The following is a 21,861-nucleotide window of genomic DNA, read 5'->3' as shown; positions in this document are numbered from 1 at the left end:
TAGCCCAAACTTATAATATACCCTGGCATCCTTTAGTAGTACTGAAGGTCATTGAAATCACATGACGGTTATTGTGAATCCAGACAAGTAAAAGTGAAATGTCAAGAACTAAAAGTAATGCAGGGAACTCACTTTGTTTAGTCAATAAAAGTGATTGGACCTGGTTATCTTTCCTGCCTCTTTCATTAGCCCAGGAGACAGTTGGAGGTTATAATTTAAGCTGTTTCTAAAACAAGATAAAAAAACCTCTTTCTGAGTATTAATATTTTAACAGCCAGTTGATAAACCTAGCTATCTAAGTACATGTTTGAGAAAAGTAAAAGGAACATGGATGTTGGTCGAACCTTTTTTTTTTTTTTTTTTTACTCATGATTAGTTTCAAACTGAAGCTTTTAGTCATGATCCTGGTTTGTCTGTGAGTCAGGAAAACACATCATAACCTGAAAAAATATATATGCTCCATACTGGCCCGGTGCTAGATGGTGCCTCTTCAAATTGCTGTCTGTCCTTCAGACTCTTGCTACTTAAATTGTCATCCCCAGACCAGCAGAAAGAATCACCTGGAGCTTGTTAGAAAGGCAAGATCTAGGATCCTACTCAGACATAGTGAATCAGAATCTGCATTTTAACAAGATCCTGGGTTGATTCCAATGCATTTAAAATTTGAGAAGGCCTGCTTTATTTGTGTCTCTAACTTCAGTGCCTTTTCCTTCCATTTATTCTCCTCCAAACAACATCCCAGAGTCCCCTACTAACACCTTGGTAATGTTTAATACAATTTCTACTATAGTCCAATATATGTATTTCCCCTAAATGCATGATTTTCAAAATCATGCTAAAGTAACAGGGTTACTGTTACTAAAGTACCGGAAAAATAGTGTTGGGAGATCATTCAAATTTTAATCTACTTGGTAACCAGAGGCTCTAACCAAAACCATAATTGGTACCTCCAGAGATAACTTGGACAGCTAGGCAGGCACTGAGCATGTTTGGAGGCTGCTTCAAGGACATTAAAAATTCACACAAAACAATGAAGTAGAAATGCTGGCTTACAGGTGCAGAGCCAATGCAAATGCAAGTGGTGCTCTGGACAGGAGGATGAACAAACTACCAAAAGGGGAAAGCTGGTTAAAGTATGGGTTCAGCTTTCTGGAGAGGAATCCCCAGTGTAAGAGCTCATTTTCCATTGTCTTAAAATATAGCCAAAAGGACCCCTATCTGTGTAATATCCAAGCTAATGGATTTTTCTTTTCCTGCAGAAGTTTCTAAGTATTGCTACACCAGCTCTTTGCCTAGAATTGGTCACATATGAACCAACCTAACTTCACTTTTATGTTGACATAATTCCCATGTTTATAAATGACATCAAGATCATAGTCATTCTACAAACAGGTATTCTGACACTATCATAGTCTTTCCTATAAGAGGAAAAACAAAATATCCCCCTGAACTAATTCTCACTAAGGTGTTAAGGACTCATTCTAGATGTATGTGAAAAGACCAATATACAATATTCAGAAACAAATTTTAGTGACGAAATTTCAGATATTTTAGAGAAGATGTATTTTAAAAGCGGTTCTTCTCAAAATCCTTTAAGCTACACAACACAAGCAAACACTTATACCCTCCTGTCACCTTCCTTCCTTCCCTCCTTTATTCTTTTCTGCCTACTTTCCTTCAACTGTCATCCATGGAGCAACACTACATGCATGGCATTGTGTTGGATGCTATAGATAAAAGACCTAATGGGAAGACCATTTTTAAGAAAAGTATTTAGAGATCAAGGAGAAAAACCACAAAAATTGATCAAAAGGATTATTTTTTATGAAATAAATATCTGTCCAGAAACATTAGAGGGAAACAAGTTATTTATCCTGAATAGATTACCAAGGGTTCACCTCATGAGCAACTACAAGTATTGGAAATACTATTTGATCAAGTAGGTTGTCCAGCAATTCTCAGGGATTCTGCAAAGAGAATAAAAAAGTGACTTAAAAACTGAGAAAAGGGGATTTGATTAGGTGTTTAAAGGACTATCCTAAAATGAGAGATAAAAAATGTTGTAATGGGGCATAATGCTTGAAGTGTGGAAAGGTCAAAGCTGGCAAACTTAGAAGGAGGGTTATTACCCAACAAAAAATTTCATCCCATTTCTCCCAAATACATTTGATCTTGCTCTTCCAGGGCATTTGACAATAACTCACTCACGTGAAGGTGGGCAGTTATCATTTAGGCCATACAAAACTTATACGACAGTTTGGTCCACACGGGAATTCTGTCCTGATAAAGTAGAGGACAGCAATGCAATTCATTAGCACCTTAGTCCCTTGGTTGGTAGAACCTCCCCTTGTGTGTGACAGCAGCACTATTATCTTTATCATCACTGTCACCACCCCATCCATAGCAAACACATTACGGAATTCACTATGTGCCTGACATTCATTGCACTTAAGAGCTTAATTTGCATTCTCTGACCTAATCCTCACAAAGTAAGACTATCTCGTGCCAATGCTCACGTGGATTGGGAGGAAACTGTGCAAGTGAGATTATAATACCTCAAGTCTCACTAAAATCGGTTAGCTGAAATCCTGCTACCTTTAGGCATTCCAAATCCTGGCCTTTTGTCAAAGTTTCAGTTATGCAAGATGAAAAAGTCTGGAGATCTAACATACAGCAATGTGACTACAGTTAACAATACAGTACTGTATCATTGAAATTTGCTAAGAGGGTAGATCTTAAGTGTTCTTATCACCACAAAAAAAGAAGGGAGGGAGGGATGGAGGGAGGGGAGAAAGAAGGAAGAAATTGGTACCTATGTTGGGTGATGAATATGTTAATTAGCTCAATTGTGGTTATTTTACAACGTACATGTAAATCAAAGCATCAAATTGTAACACTCAAATATATATTTTTTATTTTGTCAATTATATCTCACTAAAGCTGGGAGTGGGAAGGGGAAAGTAAGTAATTCCTGTTAGCCATAGGCTTTATAAGGATGAATATCAATCCCTGACCTGAATTTCTCTCATACTGCCTTATAGTTAAGACTTTCTCTAAAGGGATTGGCAATGTGATTTCCTAAAAGATTTACAGGTAGAGAAATTTCAGAATCTCTTTTAGTTTTCAATTCTATTCCTCCCTCTAGAGAAGTGGGAAGTTGTCCTAGCTATTTTGCCTCACAAATTTGATTCATTTAATAAATTCTACTCTACAAAAACAAACAAAAAAACCAATTCTGGACTTGCGTTAATCATTTTAAGTATTTTAAAACCAATCTTATATAGGTAGATTTAAGGATACTTCTACGTTAATTTTGAATATATCATAGATATGTAACAAATTTACAAACTTTTATTGCTGACAGAATAGTTTTGCATCTTTATGGGTGAACAGAAGGCTTTCCCTCAAGGCGTTAAACTTGGTTACCCTGCTAAAATAGTGGAAAATACATTATTTTAACTGTTCTAGAGTCACAGGACACAAGACATGCATATTCCTGCTAGAATCCCAAATTCAGGTTGCAGCTTCTCCATCATATGTCTTGTCTCTTTCACAACAAACAACCACTTCTCCTCCTTCATATTGGGCCCTAGGCAATCTAGCACTTCTATTACCTGGGCTATAAATGCCCTTTACATAATTCCAAAGCATTATATGTTTTCTAGATTGCCACTTTAATCTCTTCTGCCAAAATTGGGAAAATGTAGAAAGTGTATAGCTAACTAGCATATACACACGCACAAACACATTTGTGTTCTTCATTTATGTGTGTGTATGTGTGTGTACACACAAAGTATATGTGTTTGTCTATGTGTGTTTGTGTTGTGTGTTTTATATGCATGTATATAATATAGTGAGGGAGAGAATGAGACTAAGAAAAAATCAGAATAAGAGAAAGCAATTTCTAAATTCTGTATCCAATATATTATTTAACTCTAACCCATATAATGTTCAATAGCTTTGCATTATAGTTACACATGATTTTAATATCTTAACTACGAAGATGAATATCTTTCTAGTTTCACTATCGATCCCTTTGTTTACCCCAACAAAAATTAACTATCCTTAAGTGTTACCCATAATTACACTAGTCATTTTTATTCAGTGGAAGTTCTAATATATCAATGGGTTACACATTGCATTTTTGTATTTAATGAACAATGTTTATTAGCTTTAAATTTTTTCCAGCTTATATGCTGCCTGAATATTTTAATTAAGTCTTGCCAATGATTTTTTTTTCACCTATTAAGACTACAGAGCTGAAAGAGATTAGGTAGATTCACAGACTTTCTAAAAGTATGAATTATAGGATAGGTATCAGTATCATGCTTTCTCTTACGAAAGAAGGTACATATCCTATGCAAATGCTCCTATAAAACATTAAAACACAAATATTAAAGTAAAAAAAATGAGCTTTGTAAGTTATACATTTTATTTTCTGTAATTTTTATAGCACACTTAATCTAGCAAATAATTCTTAAATAATGTTTGACTTCCTATTGGAGGTCATCGAGAGGATGTGACTGTTGGTTTGACCCGGATGTGAGCTGGACCCCAGCAACTGGAAGCTCCTCACCCCCTCCTCTGTTTTTGGAATGTATGTTCTGCTTGCTTACTGCTCCCAGGAGCTGCCCCCAGGACGCATCCTTGAGCTAGTGATGTGGTGATGAAACTCTCTAGACTGGGTATGTGACTGAACCTGGTTAAGGCCTCAACATAAACTTTTAAGACTGTGGTGGGCTGGCGTGGAGATCTACTTGTCTTGCAGCCTCATAAGTTCTCTTGCTTGTTAAACCTGCCAGCCACCAATCTAGAGTGGTCTGTCTCCCTCTTTGGTCTCTCCCTGCCTTCTGTGTCCAGGGGCCATTTTCAGATCATACCTGGAAGCTCCTGAGGAGGTTGTGAAGTAACACTTTCAAAAAACCCAAGGTTTTCAGTAAGCCCTCAAATTACTGTTTTACAAATGTATTTAATTTAATCAACTTGGAAAATTTTCCAAAGGAATAAAATTCACTAATTTTGAGAAATAAAGCAGGACAAAATATACAGTTATATTTTCTCTAATCATTTGTAAATAAAGTATCAGGACAAGGCTGGGTCTTAATCTACCCATTTTTAATATGTTAGAGTTTTGATATAGAATAAAATGATTTACTTCCTTTCTGTTTTAATTTTTTTTCAAAGAAACATAGTTAAACAATAGGAAGAATTTAAGAGGTCAATTAATCCAACTTTTACCTCATGTTTAATGAATAACCTCTATAGCATCTCTTCAGGCAACAGATTCTGCTTGAAAATATTCAGTGAAAGAAAAATCACTTCTCTCTTGGATCTCTTGACTTGATAATTTTTGTAAGTTTTTTTTTAAAGAGCAGTATTCAAATTCTATGAAGAGTACTCCAAGAACCCAGATCTTTCTCATAAATAGTGAGAGACAAAAATGTTTAAGTTATAGAGCTTAAGCTTGAGTAGCAATGTTTTCTAGCCATCTAAGTTAGAAAGATGTTGAATCTGATGGAGAGAGCTTGGTCTGGCTTGGTGATGAGTACCTGAACCCTGTAACTGTAACTGTATGTTACAGTAACCCTGTAACCCTGTAACTGTAACTGTATGTTACAGTTCTTTCATCTCTCAAACAGCCTTACTGTCATTTTGTGTTTATACAGACCAGACAAAAAATTTCTCATATCTTTTCTTAGATATTTAATCTCTATTTCCTTCAAAGCAGTGATCTGTACAACATGCAAACATCTTTCCTCCCATTCTCTAGTTCCAAAGCCTCAGTTCCTCAAATGCCATTTCAGCAAGAGACCACGTTTGTCTTTTCTTAGGTTCTCCTCCTTTCTCAGGCCCCTAGCCATGATGTTGTGATTATTCTGGGCACACGGACTCTTCCTTCTGTCCTCTTAACTCTTTCCATGACTTACTCCTTCCATAGGATAAATGATTGTCACATAGGATAAATGATCAGTTACATCAAATGGTAAACCTTCTTTGTCCTCCCTCAGGTCTGGTCTTTTCCTGAGCTGTGTCTCCTAACTCTGATGAAGAGAAATGTGTTCAGAAAGATTTATCCTGCCTTTCCTTAGAGTCTTTAGGCAAATACTTTTGACTTCCTTTTATTTCTATGTTTTCTGTTTAAACTCCCCCAAAGAAAGAACCAGGTTGGTTCAAATAGTGAGCTATCAGGAAAGCATGCCCTAATGAGGGAGATTCCTCATGTTACTACCTCATATGCCAGCCTCAAGACTGATCACTCTCGGCTCAGCGGTCCAGCCCTGGTCATAGCACCTGTAGCCCTCATGGTGAAGTTCATGTCATGGCTGACATGATGTGTATCATGTATCACATGCTCTGACTTATAAAGTTAATGAACCCCTCAGAATAAGGGAGAGGCCATGTAACTGGCCAGCGGTTTGTGTGGCTTATTGAATATAAACATAACCACCAATAAAACAAGACAAGGAACTATCAGGCAACTTGCACATGAATTGTTATATGTCATAAGAGTTTAGAGCAATAAGAATATATTGCTTATTAAGCAATAAGTAAGATATTCAGTCAAAAAATATTCTTAGGTGGAAAAAATGACAACACAGGAAAGAGCAGTAGGGTGCCAGCAAAGGCATGAAAGCAGGAATGAGCAAGACAAGTGTGGGTGGCTGGAGGGGTTTGGCTGGATTGATTAGTTACTATAAGGGATTACTAGGGCCCCAGGCATTCAGCTAATGGCTCTTATTCAAGCTTTAGTCGTCAACTAAAATGTACATCCTCACTCAGAATGGCCTTCTATGACTACCCATTCTAAAGGAGACTCATATGTTTTCCTTTATTATACCATTCTGTTTTTTTCCTTGATAGCATTTATCGAATATTGAAAATTATTGATTTATTTTTTGTACTTATTTGTTTGGCATAGTGGTTAAGTATGTTGCTCTGGAGAGTGGTTGCCTTGATTTGAATACTGATTCTGCCACTCACAAGCTTTGTGACTTTGAACAACCTTCTTTGTATCTTAGTTTCCTCATCCATATAGTGGAAATAAAAATACTGTTCCCCATTGGGTCATTTTGAAAGCAAAAAAGTGATATATACTTTAAAAATATTTTATATGTTTATACATTTTTTAATATTTTTGAAAAATATAAACCCAATGTCTAATATATTGCTTGGCACATAGTACACACTCAAAATTTGAATGTGCTTCAAGCTGGGAATTGCTTATAAGAACTACTGGGACCTGGATAAACAGAACTGACAGAACTTTAGCTAAATGAACTCAGAAAAAACAGAGAGAAGACTCAAATCACTAAAATCAGAAATGAAAGTGGAGAATTACTACCAATTATACAGAAAGAAAAAGGATTTTAAGCAAGTACTGTGAAAAATTTTATGCCAGCAAATTGGATAACTTACACTAAACAAATTCCTAGAAACAGAATCTATTTAGACTAAATCACAAAGAAATAGAATATCTGAATAGATCTACAACTAATAGGGAGATTGAATCAGTTATCATACATTTCCCGACAAAGAAAAGCCCTGGACCTGATGGTTTCACTGGTGAATTCTACCAAAAATTTAAAGAAGAATTAACACCAGTACTTCTCATACTTTTCCAAAAAATTGAAGAGGAAGAAATAGTTTTTAACTCATTCTTTGAGGCCAGCACTACCCTAATACCAAAACCAGACAAAGGTACTGGTAGAAAAGAAAATTATAGACCAATACTCCTTTTGAAATTTTATATAAAAATCCTCAACAAAGTACTAGCAAACTGAAATCAGCAGCATATTAAAAGAATGATACACCAAGTGGGATTTATTCCTGGAATGAAAGGATGATTCAATTTACAAAACTCAATCAATGTAATACACCATATTAACAGAATGAAGGGAAAAAAACCACAAGATAATCTCAACTGATACAAAGAATTTGACAAAATTCAACATCCTTTCATGATAAAAAAAAAAATCAACAAATTAGGAATAGAAAGAAATGACCTCATCATAATAAAAACCACATGTGAAAACCATGCAACAATCATCATCATATTCAATGATGAAAGACTGATAGCTTTTGCCCTAAGATTATAAATAAGGCAAGGATGCCCACTTTTGTCATTTCTATTCAAAAAAGTTCTGGAAGTTCCAGCCAGAGAGCCAAGAAAAAAAGTCATTCAAATCAGAAAGGAAGAAGTAAAATTACCTGTATTCACAGATGACATTATCATAAATGTAGAAAACTCTAAATATTCAGCAGAAAAAATGTTAAAGCTAATAAATGAATTCATCGAAGTAGGATACAAATACAGCACACAGAAACCAGCTGCATTTCTATATACTAACAATGAACAATTGAAAAGGAAATTAAGGAAATTCCATTTATAATGGCCTTGAAAAAAATTAAATATTTAGAAATTAACCAAGTAAGACTTTTACAATGAAAATTACAAAACACTGCTGAAAGTAATTAAAGAAGACATAAATAAATGGAAAGAAATTCCATGTTCATGGATAGGAAGATTTAATATTAATACTACCCAAAGTGATGTCAATACTACGCAAAGTAATCTACAGATTCAATGCAATCCCTATAAAAATTCCCATAACATTTTTTACAGAAAAACTCATCCTAAAATTCATATGTAATCTCAAGGGACCAAGACCATTCTATGGGGAAAGGAAAGCCTTTTCAACAAATGGTGCTGGGAAAAGTTGATATCCACATACAAAAGAGTGAGTTAGACCCTTACTTAATACCATATACAAAAATTAACTTAAAATGGATCAAAGACTTAAATATAAGAGTTAAAATGATAAAACTCTTTGAAGAAAACATAGGACAAAATCTTTGCAGCATTGGATTTGGCAGTGATTTATTGGATATGACACTAAAGAGATAGGCAACAGAAGAAAAAATAGACAAATTGGACAACAAAACTTTAAAAATTTTGTGCATCAAATGGCACTATCAACAGAGTGCCAGGCAATCTGCAGAATGGAAGAAAATATTTGCAAATCATACACATGGTAAGGGATTAACATCCCTTATCATATATAGAGAGAACTCCTAAAGCTCAATAACAACAAAAAAAAAACCCAATTCAAAAATGGATAAAAAACTTGAAGAAACATTTCTCCAGCGAAGATATACAAATGTCCAATAAACACATGAAAAGATGCTCAACATCACTACTCGTTAGAAAAATGAAATATCAAAGCTGCAGTGAAATACCATCTCAAACCCATTAGGATGGCTACTATATACTATTTGAACAAACAGAAAATAACACATGTGAGCAAGGATGTGGTGAAATTAGAACCTCTGTGCACTGTTGGTGGAAATGTAAAATAGTATAGCCATGGTGGAAAAAGAACATGATTGTTCCTCGATGATTAAGAATAGAAATACAGCTTTTTGGATCCGCCATCTGCGGTGGCACCACCGCCAATATGCAGATATTCGTGAAGACCCTGACGGGGAAGACCATCACTCTCAAGGTCAAACCCTCGGATACAATAGAAAATGTAAAGGCCAAGATCCAGGACAAGGAAGGAATTCCTCCTGACCACCAAAGACTGATCTTTGCTGGCAAGCAACGGGAAAATGGACGTACTCTGTCAGACTACAACATTCAAAAGGAGCCCACTCTTCATCTTGTGTTGAGACTTCGTGGTGGCGCTAAGAAAAGGAAGAAGTCTTACACCACTCCCAAGAAGAACAAGCATATGAGAAAGAAGGTTAAGCTGGCTGTCCTGAAATACTATAAGGCGGATGAGAATGGCAAAATCAGTCGCCTTTGTCAGGAGTGCCCTTCAGATGAATGTGGTGCTGGAGTTTTTATGGCCAGCCACTTTGACAGACATTATTGTGGCAAATGTTGTCTGACCTATTGTTTCAACAAACCAGAAGACAAGTGATTGTATATTGGTTAATAAAAGACATGAACTAATGAACTAAAAAAATAATAATAATAAAAAAGAAATACAATATATTAGCAATCCCACTTCTGGGTATATGCCCAAAAGAACTAACATCTGGGTCTCAAAGAGATATTTGTATACCCATGTTCATAGCAGCAATATTCATAATAGCCAAAATGTGGAAGCAAACCAAGTGTTCACCTACAGATGATGGGTAAGTGAAATATGGTGTATATATGTATGCAATGGAAGATTATTCAACCTCAAGAAGGAAGAAACTTCTGATGTATGCTACAGGATGGATGAATCTTGTGAACGTTTTGCCAAATGAAATAAACCAGCCACAAAAAGACAAGTATTTTTTGATTCCACTATTATGAGGCGCTTAGAATGATTAAAATCATAGCGACAGAAAGTAGAATGGTAGTTTCCAGGGGCTGGGAGGAGAGGGGAATGGGGAGTTATTATTTACTAGGCATAGCGTTTCAGTTTTTCAGGATAAAATGTGTTCTGAAGATGGAAAGTGGTGACAGTAGCGCAACATTATTAATGTATTTAATATCACTGAAGTGTACACCTAAAAACGGTTAAGATGGTAAATTTTATATGTATTTTACCACACTAAAAGAAAATTGGAAAAAAATATGGTTGACCCTTGAACAACATGGATTTGAACTGCATGGATTCAATAGTAAATGTTTTTCAATTGTAAATACTACAGTATAACATGATCTGCGGTTGGTTGAATCTGTGGATGTGGAACTGTGTACATAGAGGAAACTCGGATACCAAAGGCTGGCTGTGAGTTTTATGAGGATTTTCAACTGCACAGAGGGTCGGCGTTCCTAACCCTTACGTTGTTCAAGAGTCAACTGTAGGTATTAAGTAACCCCAAGAGCAATAAGATATATCTAAATAACTAGGGAAAAAGAGACTACAGGGACCTGAATTTCACTCTGTTGAAATGAAATATGCAAATAACTTTTCTTTATGGCAAGGTACTGAAAATGCCACTATATTGAATGCTAGACAGAGTGTCATACTGAGAGCTGCTTCCAAGGACTAAGAGAGTGTGAGAGGAAGGTTAAATATACTAAAATCTTTGTTCCACTCAAGTAGTAACACCAAACTCAGCTATTGCTGGGTAATATTTGTCCTAAGTGTTGATGAACAATGACACATTCGCTAGTAGAATATTAATATAATAGTTAAAATAGGGCTTCCCTGGTGGCACAGTGGTTGAGAGTCCGCCTGCCGATGCAGGGGACACCGGTTCGTGCCCTGGTCTGGGAGGATCCCACATGCCACGGAGTGGCTGGGCCCGTGAGCCACGGCCGCTGAGCCTGCGCGTCCGGAGCCTGTGCTCCGCAACGGGACAGGCCACAACAGTGAGAGGCCCGTGTAACGCAAAAAAAAAAAAAAAAAAAAAGTTAAAATAACAATACTTATTCTGTCCTCTGTCCACACACAAACTTAAAATTTTCTGACAGACTAGTTGCTTGCTTGCTCTCTTCTTCAAATTATAAATACTTAATATTTTAAGTTTAAAGTATCTGAGTTATATATATGATATATTACAGCTATATTACAATCACAGGCTCAATAGTATATTTTTAATTTAGAGGAACCAAAATAGTAAAAATGAGAGATTATAGAATTACTCTTAAAAATCATTAGTTCTTTGATGAATGAAGGTGGTAAAAAATGTAGTAGAGGTGTTAGGGGATTTGTTTTAATGGATAGAAAAGAGTTGTAATTTCTAAACAGATGGTGACGTGAACTTGAGTGTAATTTAAGAACTTAAAGTGTACTTTAATATGTTTTCAATAAATTTTAAACTGTTCTGAAAACATTCAGCTTACACTATTCACTTATTTAGAATATTTTATAGACCGACCATAGAGGTACATATCAGTTCAAGCTTCCGCCAAAAGAGTACAGATATTTAAATTGTTTGTTTGAGAACTGATGAGACTTCATGGCTGGTGCAGTATGAGCAGAAATTATGTTTATTATTGACCAAGAAGGCCCTCAGTTTAATGAAACTTAAATAAGCTTCTTCCTAACTCTAGGCCCCTGGCGATCCTGTTCTTAGAGCATTTACTTTAGAAGACTTGTCATTGTCAATTCTTTCTCTGCCCCTTTAAAAAATCTTCTTGCTATAACCCAGGAATGACTTTCCTAAGACCTTGGGGCCAACTCTTTGAAATGTAATCATCTAGAATATAGTGCCCTTATTTCCCAGTTTCTGTGGGAGGATAGAAGCCTAATTTAGATGGGCACCAATCAGTTAACACCGATGATCTAATCATAAAGGAACCATTTGCATATTCAATGTGCGGGACACATCCCACGGATCAATCCCCCTCCTTCCTGTCCTCCAGTGCTTAAAGACACTCACATCATTTGTTTCAGGGGAGTTGAGTTCAGCTTCTATGCCCAATTCCAAGAGCCAGAATAGTCTTCCTTGCTTGTTTAACTTTGTCCAGTGAAATTTTTGCATTGACACTGTGAAAGATATGGTCCCAAACAGACCAAAAAAATCGTTATCTGAACTGCAGTCATTACTACTGTCTAGTGATGAGCTAGCCTCAGGCACTCTCTTGTCAGTAAAAGCTTGTTTAAAAAGACCAACCTTATACAGCCTCCTCAAAAGTGAAAGGCTTAATTCAATTGAAAGAAGGAAGGTGGAATCTTCATTCCAGTTCCAGATCCCAGTAAGGGCTCCACAGGGGAGAAAGGGAAGCATGGGAAGCAGCTCTCTTCCTGAGTGTACAGACCAGAAAAGAGAGGAACTCACTACCTCAGAGACTCTGATTTTCTACTTTAGTCCAACATATTTCCAGTGAATAACAATCCACAGAATAATGAGCTTGAACTACCTCCTGCAGGGCCAAAAAAAAAAGAAATCCTTACTACCCAAGAAATAAATAATCTTCACATAAGACCTGAATCTTCAAAGGTAAGCACAATTATACAGAACTAAATATATTTTGAAGCAAAACCCTTTTTGTACTTTCTCATCGCTTTTTCTGTGGGTGATAATTTACTGACATATAATGAGTAAAATGGATAAAAGAATATCAAGAGAAAATTGGGCAGGTTGTTCAGATAACAAAAGACAATTCTGCCTTTCATTTTTTCTTATTCCTCTGTAGACTATGGATTTACTAAAGCTACAGAATAGCCCTTGTTCTAGGAACTGCCTCTGCGGGTAGAGGGAAGTTGTGAATATATATGAACGTAAAGGTACTGGTAAAATACATGAGGACAGAAGTTGTCAACTATTCCAAGTACCCATGCTTTATGTTAGCCATTATTTTTTAAAACTACAGGAGAAAAAAGGTCTCATTAAAACAGAACTACCGTTGTCCTCTTATTAACTCAAGATAGAAATCACCCAATGGTGAATAATGGAAATTCATTATAAGAAAAGTATTCTGAAAAATTAAGCTGAAAACAACTTGATGTGAGTGAGAGGACAGCATGATTCAGTCAAGAATATGGAGTTATATTTAAAATTTCCATGCAGCTGGAGGCAAAATTTTAAGGTAAAACCATTTAGCTTTTATCTAACCTTCCACCCTTTCTACTGAGCCTCTTCTCTCCTCCTGCTGCATCTGGAAAGTCGCAGCCCTGACCCCACTAGCTGGATATCTACACTTCATTTGGTACTTCTTATTGACTGTAGAACTCTCAAAAGCAAAAAATAAAATATCCAAAGTTTCCCTTTCCGGTCTTTGAAGGAGACTGTTTTATTTGGCGGGCACCCTTCCTGTGTACCTTAAATTTCCATAACTAGATCATCTCTGACTTCACCCATGTGTCATTAGATGTTTTATACAAAAATAAACAGCTTACAAGAGTGATTAACCCTAAAACTATTGATTAATCAGAAAACCATAATGATTATTGATAATATACTCTGGAACCCTGAGATGGTTATAACAATTAAAATGAAAGTAACAAATTTTAAAACATAAAACTTCAATACCATGTAAACTTTTAATTGATTCCATTTTGAAAATAAACAAGCTAGTTTTCTCTTATGCTTAATCTACTTTGGGGAAGAAATATATAGGAAATAAAAGAATTTTCCTTGATTTTTAAAGACCTGAAGATTGAAACAGGTACCAAATAAAACTTCCCCTTGAATTACTCATAGTTTGAGGGACAATGGCAAATGCTCTACTATTTGAAGACAAGGTAGCAGTGGAATTCTAAATGTTGATTAGTGCTTCTTGTTAAAAAGGACATCAGGTATAAACCTAAGATTTTGCTCCCAACCTTGCCATTTCTTCAAATTATGCTCGACTTTAATGTTGGGAAAATTATGCTATTTTGGAAAATTCAAATGAAAGAAAAGGTAGGGAAGGTACATATACAATCAAAAACATGTATCAGTTTACTTGGTGTGAAATATAACTAAAGCAAAGATTTATAATTGCATACATAAAAATTAGCTGAGTAGTTATTTGTTAACTGCTTACCAAAAATATCACAGGGAAAGGTTTTTAAAAAATAATTCATCACTACAGAATTGGCTGTCAGTGAATACAATAATCTCTTTCAGCAGAACAATGCACTTATTAAAAAGTATAATTTGCTGTTTCATCATACTTTCTATACACCTTGGATTTGAATGCTAATCATTCATGGTTTGCTGCTGTTGTTTGCAACACCTTTAACATTCATTACAAACTATACCAAGATTGTAAACACCTGTGTATTTCTGCATACATATGTATAGAAAATCAATATTGCTATGCTAAAGTGTTTGAAAAAGTATTACAACTATCTCAGCAGTTCTCCCGATCCTTTGCTACTTTGATTTCCCTTTATGGTGTTTTTTATGTTTTTGCAATACAAGAAAATATATGGCCCCAGTTTACTAATCCTTCTTGTTGGGAGAAAGATAGTTCACCAAGTCAATTAAAGTTTCTTTTGGAAGGTATCTTCCAAAATGTAAAAAGTCTTTATCCAGATGGTAAAATGAGCAAATGAATAGTTAACAAAATTTAGCAGGTCCTTTCACAGAATCCCTCCTACACAGTCATTCTCAGGCTACAATAAAAGAGAGAGAGAGAGTTTTCTTGGAGACAATACTGAATACACCAACCAACATTCCTAAGTCTTTGAGTATTTTTCAAATGTTTTGGAAAATTATCATAGGAGTCTACGCAGCCTACTTTCTGAGAGCAAAACATTGGCTAGCTCGCAAAGAATTTTGCCAACTTATGACTCTCTAAATGAGGGGCATTCATTCATTCATTCGCTCATTCATGTTAATCTAAGAACTCTTGATTGAAATTTTAAGAGGACAGTGTGTACATCAGGTGAAAATAGACCCATTTTGGGATAAGAGCAGGAACCAAACTATTCTGAGGTTCTCCTCCACTTCTTACAGGACACTGACTACAGGTATTTGAATACCAATCTTCTAAAAATATATAGTACAACTCACATTTAAAATTTTTCTGCTTGGTTTAAGAGAAAGAGAATAGGACACTGTATCAAATGACTTCATTTTTCATTCCAGTAAAACTTACTACCAATGTGACTGTGGGTAAATCTTTTACCTACTGTTCACTGTCTCATCAGCAACATAAAGACAGCTTTGCCTACGCTGGGTAATTCCTGACATAGAGTTCACCCTCACAAATATTATTTTATTCTATATTTAAGGAAAAACAATATCAATGTATAATTCTAAGGCACACTTCCATTTTAACCTCGAAGTCTATTCGGAGTCAGGCAGAGCGTCTGTTTCTATTTGGGTTGATCAGGGATGAACCTAGATGTCAGAAACGTAATTTGCAGTGTCATACAGGATGTATGGTAAATAGCAGCACCTAGACTTGAACCCATTTTCCTGACATAAGCCTGGAACACTGCCATGATTCTGTTACTTAGTTAAATGGCCATATAATGGTGCTAATGGGGTTCTGTAAATCATCCCAAATCTAAATTATCTGCCTAGTTCTTTATTCTTTATGCACATCAAACAAGTGGCATATTCACTGTTTGGGGGCAGAGCTACTTTCTCTACCTAAGTGACACTGACACTGCTATAGTGATTCTTTCAGTCTCATAATAGTTAGGTAAATATTCACATGTGTTCTCAGGAAAGCCCAGACAATTCAAGTCATACAAATGCAAATACTTCTGACTAGGGTATTAAATATTTTTTCAATAATTGTAAAGCCCTCTAAGAGGGGATGGAACTTGGAGGACATGAGGTATTGGAAAGCAGGGTGCAAGATGGCCAGGAGCTCACCTTCCCAGAAAAGCCTGCCCAGCATGAGGTAAGGGGACACTGTCAACATCACAGGGAATTTATGGGGCAGCCTGGAGAGGCCCAACAGTGCGCAAGAATGTGGTGACCTGGGAGCTCATGAAGGACCACGTCTACTGTTAATCTTCCTTACATTATCCCGCTAATTTCTGCCGTAACACTTATTACTATCTTTTCTTTAACGTTACGTATCCCTTTTCCAGCTGCCAACTATAAGTCAAAAAAGGCGAGTATTATGTCTGTGGTTTTCTACCACTGACTCCTCGGTACCTGCGATAGTGGCTAGGTACAGAATAGGCACTAAAATATGTATTTATTGAATGAATGAATGGTGCCCAAAGCAATACTAGGAGCAACGTACACCAGTCAGAATGAGAGCACTGTTAGAGGATTCACAGCTATAACTAGAGGATGCTGAATGAGAAGCTGTGGTCCCTTATTCTGTTGATGGGAAATGTATATCCAATAATACCCAGTTGAGAAACATAGAAAATGAAAAGGATTTGTTAAATTGCAAATGAGATTTTCATTGTACCATAGGAACTATATTAGGTTAAAAGTTTCCTTGACCTGGCTTTATAGATGGGATAGCAGGATTAAACTATCTTAACCCTTTCATGCTTTTTTCATGAATGTTCTGTTATTTGACACATACAAACATTCTATTTCATCAGAAAAATAGAAGGTTACCAGTTATCTTTATACCTGTTCAGTTAAATGTTTGGAAGACATAAACAAGCTTCATTAATTCATATATTAAAATCCCATTATACTCAGTTTACCAGGTATTGTCATCAGCAGATACAACTACCAAATTTTCCTTTGTATTACATTTTTCTCTTTCCCCTGTGACAACAGTGTTGGTATAAAAAACTACAATCATTACCTAAATCACCTGTAGAAGTTCTAGGAATGAAAAATCCTTTTATCTGTGTGCTACAATTCTAAAATGTCTATAATCTGAATCTAACATTTTAAGAAACTCTTCCAACCACCTGAGCCCATGTTCTGTTTCTCCTTTGGTCCTAATTGAACAAACAAGACAGGATCTGTAAATCATACTTTGTAAAAGCTACTAAAGAAACAAGCCTTCTTCATCATTTTACCTTACCTATGACATTTTCAAACATTTGGTAGTAGAGTGTTCACCTCATCCCAAAACAGAGCCTGGCAGCAAGGCCCCTTTTCAGTTAAGCTAATGGGCTCTTATCAGAAAAGAAAGAATTCATGGGCCTGATATTCATGAAAGCTCTGTATGAGAGTGGATTAGATTACTACTTCATTTGAATTACAGAGTAATTAGACTTCTCCTTTTGGAAATATTTTCACATATGTGTTTAGAAATAGTTATTTTAATGGAAAGACCAAATTGCCATTTGAAGCCTCTCACTGGCACTCAGATGTCCATTTACTCATTATTTCATTCATTAATACATTGAGTGCCTACTATGTGCCAGGTACCATACTTGGGGCTAGGGTTTCATAGCTAAAACAGAAGTGAAAACAGAGTTTCTGTCCACAAAGCTCTTACTATATGGTGAAGAACTAGACAAATAAACCAGAAGTATAATAGAGTGTGGCAGTAAGTTGGAGATAAATAAGGTATAAAAGAGAATACGTGGATGGGTGACCTAACAGCCAGGACAGCAGGGTGTGAGGGTGGGGGATGTTAAGAAAATATTCCATGATAAGCTGATACACTGACTGAGTCTGGAAAGCCAAGTTTATGTGATTCAGGCAGAGAAAGAAAAAGCCTTCTAGATGCAGAGGACAGCATGCTCAAAGACATAGGGGAATGCAAAAACAGGTTGCTGCTGCTTCAGGTGAAGGTGGTTGGTGAAGAATCAGGAAGGTGTTGCCCAGTGTTGACTTGAAAGAAGCCACACCATTAGGAAGATACCAGATTAGGATGCTACCACCTGCTGAGTCAGGAAGCTACCTCTACAGCTACTGGCTCCAGAACCATGCTGCTTCTGCTACAATCTGCTCCCTGCCCCCAAAATGGATGCCCCTTAACCCCAGGTTATTCAGTTATGAATCCAAGTCTTATTCAAGTGCATCTAATTTATACATAGAACTGTAGCTGCAAGGGAGTCTGGAAAATGTAGGTTTTAGCTTTCTATTTTTTATACTGTAGAATATATTTAGAATGAGTAGTGAATGACCCAAACCCAATTTGTGCCATAGAGTTCAACTTAAAATCACAAGTCAAAATAACTATCCATTTTGAATAGCAATTTTAAGACTGGCCTAAAATTATCTACGAAAAAATTTTTTAAATAGTATAAGTAATATAAAATACTAAATATTACAGACTCTCTAACATGAAAACAATTATATATTGCTTTTGAACTTCTTAAACATTCCTATTCTTAATTCTATATATTTCTTGGGTTGAAAAAGACTTGCTATTAGAGAGACATTTATCATCTCAACTCACCAAGCTGAGGACATACTCTGGACAATATTTAATAGCTGTTATATCATGAATTCCAGAATTTAAGGGGATGAGGATCCAATGGTCCAAATCACTGACTGTCAAGTATTTTATTATTTTTACATCATGTTAGGGCCTGTAACCCACACTCTGTCCATACCACATGCTGAGCTTCCTCTGATCTAGTTATTGCTTTATTACCTTCTCAATTATTTTTATGTTTGTCCTATTATAACCAAAGTTCTAGATATATTAAAATGCTAGTCAAGTAAAGTTTTAGCTCTCATGTCTTTGACCTGCAGTCAGCACTTCTAAGGTCACTCTTCTGACAAGTCAGGAAGAATTCTGAGAAATATCACTATTAAAGGAAAGGCAGTATTAGGGGACCCTGAAAATAAAGGAGGAGTAAACATGGGAAGAAAACTAAGAGTATAATGTCATGAGAGCAAAGGGAAGAAGAGTTTGGTTAGATGTGCTTGGAACAACAGAATTAAATGCCCAGGTTGAAAGAGAGCAAAGGATAAAAGAGTCCTCCCTGGATTTGGCAATTCAGAGATCAGTGGTGAGGAAAGCAGTTTCAGCAGAGCGTGCAGGGAGAGAGTTTGGCTTTGAAGGGGAAAAAGAGAGTGACAGCTGGACTCAAAACATAATTTTGACAGTTTTTTTGGTTTGGTTTGGCTTGATTTGATTTTAATGGGAGATCACGCAACATAATTAAATGACACAGAACACGTTTTAAGAACCAATCCCAATATCTAGTCCAGTCTTGGAATGACCACACTATTTGGCATTTATATGTTGGGCTGACAAAAATAGCTGAAGTATTTCAGGCTTTAGGCTTGAAAGAACCAATATCTCATTGTACTGGGTGTTCCGAGTACTTAGCAGAGTCAAAGATTTGCTGACTGTCCAGTCATTCTGTAGAGAAACCATCAGGGTCACACATACGTCGGGTGTATCTAAGAATCTGTGGGGGTAATGTTGAATTATTATAAATAAAATCTGAAATTGATCTTTTTTTTGCTGGTAATTATAGTAAATTAAGGAAGTCTTAAGTTTGTAAGAAAATTCAGAAAATTCATAGAAGTGAAAGTTTTTAAGAGACATAATAGGATTCACAGCTCATTATGGACCAGAGAGAGACAGAGAGAAAGCTCTCCAGAGGGACCACTTAGAACAGTCAGAGGATGACAAAAATTCATCTATTTTAGATTTTAGCATATAATGAACAATTCATACATTCACTCTCATTTGCAAGGGAACTTCGATTCCAATATTATTCACATTAGCTTCATTGTCCTGGAGAGTTAAAGAAGATAATGGAATAAAAATGTTTAAGAGATTATTTAAAAGTTCCATGTGTAGTTACTTTTTATGCATAGTTCAGTTTTGTAGTTATCACTATTTTGTATACTTCATTTTATTTATAAAAATTAATGAGTTGAGAAGAAAAAGTTTTAAATCCCATGTAAAGCTATTCCTTATTAAACATTCTTAAAAATCATATGTAAGCCATACCATGATGGTATAACAGAAATATTTACCCTAAACATTTTGAAAATGAATAGCATGTTCTACATTAAAAAATTAATGGATTAAGCTTCACATACTTGAGTCAAACTTACAAAAAATTGGTCATCTTTGAATTAGTATTTAACTCCATTATTAATAAAGTTGTTAAAGTAATATATTACAAGTTGATAGGATTTTAATATTTTTAGAGATCTTAGATACTAAGTTTCTCACTCTTATTTACTCCTGAAGAAGCCAAGCTCATGACAGGTTTTTTTCGCTCCCATTTTTTCATATCTTAATTAATTAATTGATTAAAATTGCCAGTAGGACTTCTTAAATTATTTTTTGACAAAAGATGTGTGTGTGGGGGGGTGGGTATGGAATATAGAGAAGGAGAGAGGGAAGAAGAGATAGGCATGAAGCTCAGAGGAAGAAAGAGGGGAAGACGGGGGAGAGACCCTCAGTATCATGTCCTAGCTAAGGGCATCTTCTCTGCTTGAGCATAATCCCAGGCCTAATCCACTACTCAAGGACATGGCTCTAGCAATTCTCCCTTCTCCCCTCTCTCTCCTGTAGCACCAAGATTTCTGTCTTCCATTGACCACCAGTTCGTAGCCATTACATGCATTTCTCTAATCTAAAAAAAGTAACAAACAAAACTCTACTGACTTCAATTCTTCTAGTCAAGACCTCTTTGTCTGCTCTCCTTTATAACAAAATTCTTCAAAGGAGTTCTCTACATTCATGATGCCAACACATCCTCTCCTCCAATTCCTTCTTAAACCTAGGCTTCTGCCCACAATTCCTCTGAAACTACTTGGTCAAGGTCACCAACGGCCTCCATGTTGCTAAATGCAAAATGTGTATGCTCAGTCCTTATTTCCAGATCTGTCAGCATCATTGGACACAGTTGATTACTCCTTCAAATGCTTCCTTCACTTGGTTTCCAGGACGCCACTCTGCTGAATTTCTTCCTTATATCACTGCTTTCCACTCTCCTTGGTAGGTTTCTCATCTTTCCAACCTCTAAACATGGAGGAAGCACCCCTGGCTTCGGTCCTTAGACAATTTGTTTGCTTACACTCATTCATTTACATACCAGGTAGAGGTAGATGAATCCTAAACAGATATCCCTAGACCTCAACCCTGAATTCCAGACTCACATATCTAACTGCCTTCTTGATAACTCCATCTGGACCTCTAGTAGGCATATCAAACTTAAAATGTCCTGAAACAAATTCAGGATCTTCATCTGATGAAGATCTTCATCTGATCATCATCTTCAAACCTGTTCTTCCTATAGCCATTCAGTAGATGGTAACACCATTTTTCCAATTCTATAGGCTGAAAACCTTGAGGTCATCCTTGACTCCTTTCTCTCACGATCCACATACAATCCTTCAGCAAGTCCTACCAGCTATACTTCTAAAATATTTCTGGTCAAGCCTCACTACTTCCACTGCTAACCCCATGGTATACTGTCATTGCTAATCATAACTTCACCTGTATAATTGGAATAACCTCCCAGAATTTTTCTTGCCCCCTACCCCCAATATCAGTTCTTTACTTGGCGGCCAGAATGATCCTTTCAAAGTGTGAGTCAGCTCATGATACTCCTCTGCTTAAAAGCCTCCAGTGGTTTTCCATCAATTTAGTGCCAAATCACCACAATGACTTAAAAGCTGTAC

At 36.2% G+C, this 21,861-nt stretch overlaps 1 protein-coding gene and 1 long non-coding RNA gene across 3 annotated transcripts in view; both read left to right on the top strand.

Annotated features, from left to right (window-relative positions):
- LOC141279560 (uncharacterized) overlaps positions 1–21,861 on the top strand; it is an 80,702-nt gene that overhangs the window by 38,138 nt on the left and 20,703 nt on the right. The window lies entirely within an intron of this gene.
- Positions 9,420–9,959, top strand: LOC101326785 (ubiquitin-ribosomal protein eS31 fusion protein-like). The gene has a single exon (XM_033862724.2). It carries the CDS (start codon positions 9,456–9,458, stop codon positions 9,921–9,923), a length of 468 nt encoding a protein of 155 aa, XP_033718615.1. The 5' UTR covers positions 9,420–9,455; the 3' UTR covers positions 9,924–9,959.

This window comes from Tursiops truncatus, chromosome 9 (genome assembly GCF_011762595.2).
Source record: "Tursiops truncatus isolate mTurTru1 chromosome 9, mTurTru1.mat.Y, whole genome shotgun sequence".
NCBI classification, from domain to species: Eukaryota; Metazoa; Chordata; class Mammalia; order Artiodactyla; family Delphinidae; genus Tursiops; species Tursiops truncatus.
This window is presented reverse-complemented; position numbering and strand designations above follow the sequence as displayed.